The sequence below is a fragment of the Lethenteron reissneri genome, chromosome 38 (genome assembly GCF_015708825.2).
Source record: "Lethenteron reissneri isolate LAM-NWPU_2019-01 chromosome 38, ASM1570882v1, whole genome shotgun sequence".
Taxonomy (NCBI): domain Eukaryota; kingdom Metazoa; phylum Chordata; class Hyperoartia; order Petromyzontiformes; family Petromyzontidae; genus Lethenteron; species Lethenteron reissneri.
In genome coordinates this window covers 829,418-837,527 of record NC_083816.1, presented here as the reverse complement: position 1 = coordinate 837,527, position 8,110 = coordinate 829,418, and the positions used below count along the sequence as shown (strand labels likewise).

Genomic DNA, 8,110 nt, shown 5'->3' with positions numbered 1-8,110 from the left:
CTCAGCCCCGCCCCCTCTTTCACACCCCCCTCAGCCCCGCCCCCTCCTTCACACCCCCCTCAGCCCCGCCCCCTTGTTACCCCCCCTCCGCCGTCCGTGACGCACCGCCGCCGCGCTCTGATTGGCTGTCGCCGCCCCGCCTCGGACGTCACGGCCCCCCCCCCGACTTCCGGCGTGGGGCCGCCTATTTAAGCGGCGCCCCCGCAGTGGCGCTGACGTCAACGCGAGAGGCAGCGAGGAGACGGCGATCGCACTGCGGCTCCATCATCACCACCACCCACCCCACCACCACCCACACGGAGCGGCGGACCGAGAGGGAAGGGGCGGCTAACGGCGTGACACGGTCACAGCTGCGGAGAAGGAGACGGGTGGGCGAGAGGCGCCAGCTCGAGACGCGCGACTTGAGCGACGGAGGGGTGTGGTGGGGAGAGAGCCGCGAAGTTGGCGAAGCGTCCACGGCGAGGCGAGGAGGCCAGGAGGTGGCAGGGGGGCGACGCGGCGCGTGGTGGCGAAGCGCAGCGGCTGTCGTCGCCTTGGGTGGAACAAAGCGAGCGCAGCCGCCGCCGTCTCCTCTCCCTCCCGCCGCCTTCCTCCTGCTAGGGCCCGGGTCCCATGCGACTGCGAGCGAGCGGCGACGACGAAGACGACGTCGAGACGACGACGACGATGACGACGATGAAGCTGGAGATCGAGAGCGCGGTGTCGTTCCTGCGCGACCTGCTGCGGGGCGCCGGGGTGCGCGACGGGCAGCTGCAGACCTTTAGCCAGGCGCTGGGGGAGCTCCTCGCCGGTGAGTTTACCCCTCCCAGCCACCACCCCACACGGGGTGGGGGGGGGGGTGAAGAGATGACGAAGTAATAAACTACTACAGTAATAAAACACTACAGTAATAAACTACTACAGCCACGACGACGAATTAAAGTGACCTCGAGCGGCGTTGGTGACACGGGGACGCGCATTGAGAGCCGTGGAGGGGTCCCGCGCCGATGAAGCGCCTTGTATTGTAATGTATATTATATATTTATTATTATCGCTGCTACAGCTATGAACTGGGATTGGCACGCGTGTCCCGGGGCCAGGCCGCGTGTGTGGGGGGCGCGTCTCTTGGCTCTGCTGCCAAACAACGGAGGGGGGGCGGCGGCCGCGCTCTGCTGCGATGGCGATCGCGAGCCCCCCCCCCCCCCCCCCCCCCCCCCCCAAGGGGTTGTGAAGTAAAACATTCACTGCGCTGCAGATGATTGTAGCCCTCCCACCCCTCAACGCGTGTTTAAATATAAATTTGTTTAAGCGCAATTGTGTTAAAGGTTGCCCAGAGATTGGCGGTCAACTCTGCTGAGACGGCACGGGCTGCTGGGGCCACGGGGGGGGGGGGGGGCGATGTCGCCAAGGGCACGGGCCCCCTCCTTATACAGTCGCCCGATATTGGGGGGGAGGGGGGGAGAGTTCGTCAACACCACAGAGCCACACGGCGGTGTTGTACTGCACTTCGGTGGGCCCCAACCGGCTGGTGGAGGTGGCGGGCGAACTCTCTGCCAAGTGATTGACGCTTGGGGCTGATGGCGTCGTGTTCGTCTCGGCCGCCATCGCCACTTTGTTACTCGCAGCCCCGCCCCCCTCAGCCCCCACCCCCCTCAGCCCCCATCCCCGCCCCCCTCAGCCCCCGCCCGCCTCAGCCCCGCCCCCCTCAGCCCCCACCCCCGCCCCCCTCAGCCCCCGCCCCCCTCAGCCCCCACCCCGCGTGACGTCATGGGTTTAACCCGAGCCCCCTGCGGTTACACTTTAAGAACGCACTCCGTGACCGTGGTATATTTATATTATTATTACTACACAACAGCGCTTATAAAGATAGAGAGTTTATTACACGCAACCACACCACTTTCAGCGTATTTATATATATGTTTTGATTGCACACAACGCAGCTTTATATTTTTTATTACACAACACCGTTGTGTGTGCGTCTAGAATCGTGGCGTTGTGCTTTTGACCTTGCCGAGAGATGATCGCCGGCGGACTTGGTGGTGTCCGTGTGCGAGGCGGTTCATGACGACGCTTCGGCGTACGCGACTTGATTGTGACGGCAGCAGCATCGTCGCATGCCGATGAATTGTCGCTTGACTGCTAATCTGACATTTGTGAAATGGTTTGGCAGGTAGTGGTGGCGAACATTGAAAGCCATCCTTGCCGAGTCGTAGGTGTTGGGTTGGGGGGAGGTCTTTGAGACCTCGTGGGTGGATGGCAGTGTGGGTTTGGGGGGGGGGGCACAGAGCAGGTGCTTGGGTTTTCCCTCCCCATTGTTCGTGAGCGCGACCCCCCCCCCGGAGCTGTCCATTCACACCGCGGCTCCACCAGAGCCCCCAGCAGCAGCTGCTGCTGCTGCTGTGAACACCGCGGACACGTGGCCACAGCTCGCGTCCACACCTCGAACGGCCGCTTTGTTGTCGAAACACACGGGCGCCCATTAGATCCCGAGCGAGTTTTTTTGAGAGACTTTAAAAAAACCATGTGGCTCTACGTGTCCATTATCTGTGCGCCTTTCGCCCACATGTATCGCCTTCCCCATCTGTGGTGTACCCACTGAGGCTGTGGCAACGCATCCTATCCAGAGCAGCACCGGATTAGATTTGTAAAATATTTTCCATATGCTTGCGGTGGGGGGGGGGGCGGATTCAAGTTAATGGAGTCCAAGTTAACTTAATTTTGCTAGGAGTGTGATAATGTAGTGGGGACACTGACAATAGCCCCCTAGTCGGCATCCATAAATGAGTTTTTTATCAAATATTCACATGGTGCCTCAAGGTGAAGACTCATTACTTGGTGGCCTTTAATTTGTCCATCTTAGCGCGACGTCTAACAGTAATCTACCACTGCAGTGGAGGGTATTTTTTAATAGCTTTTATAACTTGACATTAGCATTTGTATCCCCCTTTTGTAGGGACGCAGAATGTGTTTTTTTTTACCTGATTATAAAATACAACCCCAGTGTAATGGGGTTGGTGGTGCTGTTTACCTTCGGGCAGCAGTAAGCAGGCTGGACTCTGGACGCACAAAACCTCTTGACCACACGACTGTTAATAAACGATGGGGGCCCTGAACAAACTCGCACTTTGTGACTTTTGACGGTAGCCCCCAAAAAACCCCCTCCAGGGCCAGCGAGGAAGCCAAAAGCTCCTCCCGCGTACTCCACATGGCGGGCCGAGGGTTTCTCGTGCACTGCGAGTTACAAAATGGCACCCAAAGCAGCTGTCTGTATGACGGTAGAGAAATCGAATCGCACCTTTTTTTGCCGTGATGTTATTTTTACAGATTGATTTGGTTTTAGTAATTTATGGGGGGAAAATGCTTTGTTAGGTCGTGCTCGGCAATAAATAAGGTGGCTAAACAATAATTTACAACCATTGGCTGAAAATAGACGATGAGTCAATGCGAACTGCCGATTATCGACACGGCTAGTGGCTGGTCAAGTTGACTAAAGCCTGTGTCTGGGGATTTCCTGAAGCGCTACGCCTGAGTTGGGATAGTATTTTGAGCAGTTTTTTCCCCCTTCCGTGGTCGTAATGGCCGTTATCATGTCGAGGTGGGTGGTTTTGCTGATAACAAAAATGACCCCCCCCCCCCCCGCCTGCTGCTTGCTGTTCCTCTCGGGGTGGGTTTTTTGCATCGTGGCACCATCTTGTTTCACAACCTGGGAAGGCTTCCATTTTGCCAAAATATTTCAACTTTGATTTATATCTCACAAACCATACAGACATAGAAAGTGTATGCAGGCTTATTGGATTCCGAGTTGGTAGAACAAAACATTTACATTTGAGGTAATATTCTGGAAGATGTGACCGATGGTGTTGGGTTTCTCTACAACTGGATTTTACTTTCCATCGCTTTGCTTATTCCAGAAATTAGTTTTTCAAGCTATTTTAACTGAATAGATAAACTGTAGCCCTGAATGTTTGACATTTTTGAAGTTGTTCATGTTAGCGCAAACAAACACCAGTTAAACAACGTATTTTGTCATACATTTTAATGCGAATCCTTTCTCCCTGCTGCAGAGCGCTACCAGCACCACTGGTTCCCGGACAAGCCGTGCAAAGGCTCCGGCTACCGCTGCATCCGCATCAACCACAAGATGGATCCCTTGCTGGGGCAGGCCGCCACCCGCATCGGACTCGACAAGGTGCAGCTCTTCCGACTGCTGCCGAGCGAGCTCACGCTCTGGATCGACCCCTTCGAGGTGTCGTACCGCATCGGAGAGGATGGCTCCATCTGCGTGCTCTACGAAGCGGAGCCGCACACCTTCCACCCAGCTGCCACCCCAATCCTCGAGGCCCCGCACGGCCTGGGACTCCTCGGCAGGAGTAGCCCACCGCGTGGATATGCCATGATGACTGTGTCCGGATAGTACTGTAGAGTTAACGGAGTCTCCAGAGAAAGCTTGGACTTTTAAAAAGGGTGGTGCGTTTTATTCTGGGGGTTTGGAAAGGGGAAATATGGGCTGCTTAACATAATTTCTCCTTTTTGGCTGCACTTAACTACATGCTAAAAGCATTGTTTGTGAGTGGTGTAAATCTGGGTAGTTGGCAAGATGTGAATTAATGTCTGGATAATGCTATGTAACTGCCAGTATTGAGCATTATGCGATTCATGCACTGTAATGAACTTGTGTATCTTAACTAAAGCAGCACAAACTACTTTAAACATATCAAAGGCAGTAATAGCCAACAATAGCAAGTGGTAATATGTAAAAATAAACTTAGTCCCTTTCCAGTGTGTGTGCCATATTCTGTGAATTTTAACTCAAACGTGGCTGGCCACAAGAAAATATATTTTTCTGGAAAAAAAACCCCTTAGGAGTTTTAAATTGTAAGCTGCCTTGGTCTTGAAGCAACTTTAGATATTTGCATTCAATGCTTTGCATTGTGGGTACCCCTAAAAACGCACCACCCTACCTCTATGGACTGCCACACAGTGCCAGTGTCTCGTTAAGATTTGGTTAGGTTTTTTGTGAAGCAAATTGTTATTTTGAAACGTAGTGATAACAATTTTAAATGGTAGAATTGTAATTAATGCTTAGTACAGTATTTGTTTTCTGGACTAGTTCTGTTTATTTTGTGTATGTAGCTTTATATTCTGGTTGAAAGTTGAACACATTTTCTGAAATTGTGTATATTTGTAAATTTCTGTACATTTGTTGCAGCAAGTTGTACAGATTTCTATTTTAAAATGAAATCGCCAAAGTTGGCTGTACTTTTTGTTTTGTAATAAAGTCGATGCCTTCTTAACGTATAAATATTGTCATCACTTTTTGCCAACCTGAGCTTGCAACTTCCCCTATTGTCTGGTTCTTTTGCAACGATTATGCACTTGTGCAATTACCACGGACGTGAGGTTGGGAGCATTCATCTCAAGTAAACATTGAAGTGGGTTTGCATACGTGCCATCCCACCAATGACTGAGCTCAACCCTTTTAAGTGACAATGGGTCGCCTTCATGTCCACCCCTGAAGTATTTGCAAAAAAAAATAGTTGATGCTAAGTTGTACATAGCTGTTATGCTCATGACTATATTAACTCCATACTCCATTGGAACCTCATTTGCCAGTAGAAAAATATGATGATTGGTTTTTTACCCTTTTTATCTGACAACAAAACTGACACCTTTTGGTGTCATCTGGTCCAATACCATGTGAGACTAGGCTCTAAGAAAAGCTGTCTTGGGTGTGGACCAATCAACTTCAAGGACAGCGCATACATTATCAGAGTTGTGTGTTTTGTTTGCATTTTGACCGCAGGTATTGTGGTCAATGCAAACATGACTCCTTGTAAAAAAAGGTGTCAGTTTTGTTGCCAGATAAGGGTAAAAATCCAATTATCAAACTCCATACTGTTGTAGGACCTGAAGAATCAAAATTCTCATGATGCTTATGGATAGTTTTTAACAAATCCGTGGCCTTGTATGCTTATGGATGGTTTTTGACTAGAAATCCTTGGCCAGAAACATTTCTCCAAGGGTTGTTGGTCCATTGTAGGTCGACTTGCATTGGACCTCGATCAGGAGACGCCCCTGTGTGTACAAGAGGGGGATTCAGTGTGTCCAAGGGCTGAAAAACATGTCGCCACATGCCCAACAGCCTGGCCCACGACCCACAATGTCAACAAAGGTCTGGCTGACATGGTAAACCAATCGGTGATGGTCGTGGAACACTCCCTTGCTGTTTGTAAGGTGAGCTCTTGTTGATTTCAGTTAAGTCCGGTTTTGGCGGATGTATTCTACACAAACCACAGCTTGGCTGAGTACATGGCTTGTTGCACGTAATGTAGTCGGCCCTTAAGATGTTTACCGTGTTATGGATGCTGCTTTTGACTGCGATTGGTAACTTACAATGTGGTTCCACTTTTGGAGTGGAAGCATGCGGGTGACATGGAGGAATTCACGTGTGGAGTTCGTCTGAGCACCAGTTAAATACCGCAACAATTAAGTGGCAATAAAAGTGATTCTTCATACGTTGAGGATTAAATCTTTAGATACCACCGTTACGTGGAGTGCCAAGGCCAAAGGTATAAATATGCTTGGATCGTGATTGGGTATGATGATTTAGGAGGTGGTGCATGGGGCCCAAGCAAGACCTACATGGCGAAAGAGCCCACACTGACACGTTGCACTAATACTAACACTCTGTGTCACATCTAGCACATGCATGTTGACCCAGACGCTCCGGGTGCATGTATATTTGGCCGCGCCAAGTGCGGCCCGGCAGCTCCCACAATCGTCCGTGCAGTGCAGCCAGATCCCCTTTCCCCAACCAAATATGGATGAGGAACTAGGTCACGTAGCCCAGGAGCGGGCTTGGTATCAACAACGAGACTGCGCGAGAGGCAACCAAAACAAGAGCCATTTTTTGTTATTTCAAGACCCGCGCACTGCAGTCCTTCAAGAGCCGCAGGTTGCCGACCCCTGGGCACGAGTAAGGCGACCCCTCCTCAAGTGGGACAGCCGGACAGCCATTCTGTGGCAGGACATCTTCATATCGAATGGCGGGGTACACCAACACGCGTCGCGTTATGGACCCAACGCCCCTTCTCTCGCGTGCCCTGCATCGGGGCTGCTGACGTCTTGATGTAAATCACCAGCAGCGCGTTCAACAGTTCTACCCATAATGCAATGTGCCAGCAACATTTTAAAGTTTTACATTTAATATAAATGAGTGTATTTAGTCAAACAATGTTGATTATTGCAGGGGTTGTTACTCAATAGCTACTGATAGGTAACTATTCATACGCTAATAAAAAACAAAAATTTTACATGTGGATTTACTTTCCAACACACTAGTGTGCTGTACAAGTAACAAAATGGCATGTTCTGTTTACGTGACAAATCCTTACTAATTGGTGAGCAGCTACAACATGGGACCTTTTTGCCCATATCAAAGTATAAAAACATAAGAATAGTTTTTTTTCACAAAAGGTTTCTATTTAGTGTTTGACATCTGAACACCTGTTTTATTGCCAGAATGAGTAAAACCCAATTATTATTTGTCATACTTATTAATGGGCTGTCAGGTGGTGGCGGGTTTAACGACACGTTTATATTAACGCGATCTAACCCAAAAAAACCTCATGGATAAAAAAAGTTTATCCCGTCATACATTTTAAATGTAATTTTCACCATGCCCCATGGTGTAAAATGCAGTCCCCAACTCTTATCCGCTCTGTCTCTGATCTCTCTAGGTATTATGAATAAATTAACCATTGCCAAAACGTCACCTATTATATACTTTTCCTTTCAAGGCAGCATGTAGTGTTGTTGACGAGTATGTTGAATTGTTTTGTTACGCAGGTGTGGCACGGATTAGTGCTGACGTTCAATGCGGGGTCACAGCTTCAGAGAACTGGCCTCGGGGCAAGCTTTGCCTTAAACATTGGGAATTACATTTGAATATTGGGCAAAGCGATGAGAACTAAACTATAGCTTAATTTTTTTTATTTCACCAGGTAAGGCCCACTGAGCAATGTAGCTCTTTTTCAGAAGCGACTTGGCTATCACAAATGATAGCTCAACGAAGTGGCTTATCACGTGGACATGTATAGAAGCCAAAAACGCGTGATGTCGATTCTAAACG

General features: G+C 49.8%; 1 protein-coding gene across 1 annotated transcript; it reads left to right on the top strand.

The window, feature by feature from the left end:
- Positions 1-223: 223 nt before the first annotated feature.
- On the top strand, positions 224-5,273 carry LOC133351601 (protein BTG1-like). The gene is made up of 2 exons (XM_061566921.1): positions 224-790; positions 4,044-5,273. The coding sequence occupies exons 1-2, from the start codon at positions 613-615 to the stop codon at positions 4,391-4,393; spliced, it is 528 nt and encodes a 175-aa protein (XP_061422905.1). The 5' UTR covers positions 224-612; the 3' UTR covers positions 4,394-5,273.
- Positions 5,274-8,110: the final 2,837 nt, after the last annotated feature.

What these genes read in the sequence shown, in the direction of transcription:
- LOC133351601 (XM_061566921.1), top strand. Translation starts at nt 613, where the DNA reads ATGCGACTGCGAGCGAGCGGCGACGACGAAGACGACGTCGAGACGACG. An exon ending in GCTGGGGGAGCTCCTCGCCG is followed by an intron (nt 791 to 4,043) that starts GTGAGTTTACCC and finishes TCCCTGCTGCAG; the next exon opens with AGCGCTACCAGCACCACTGG.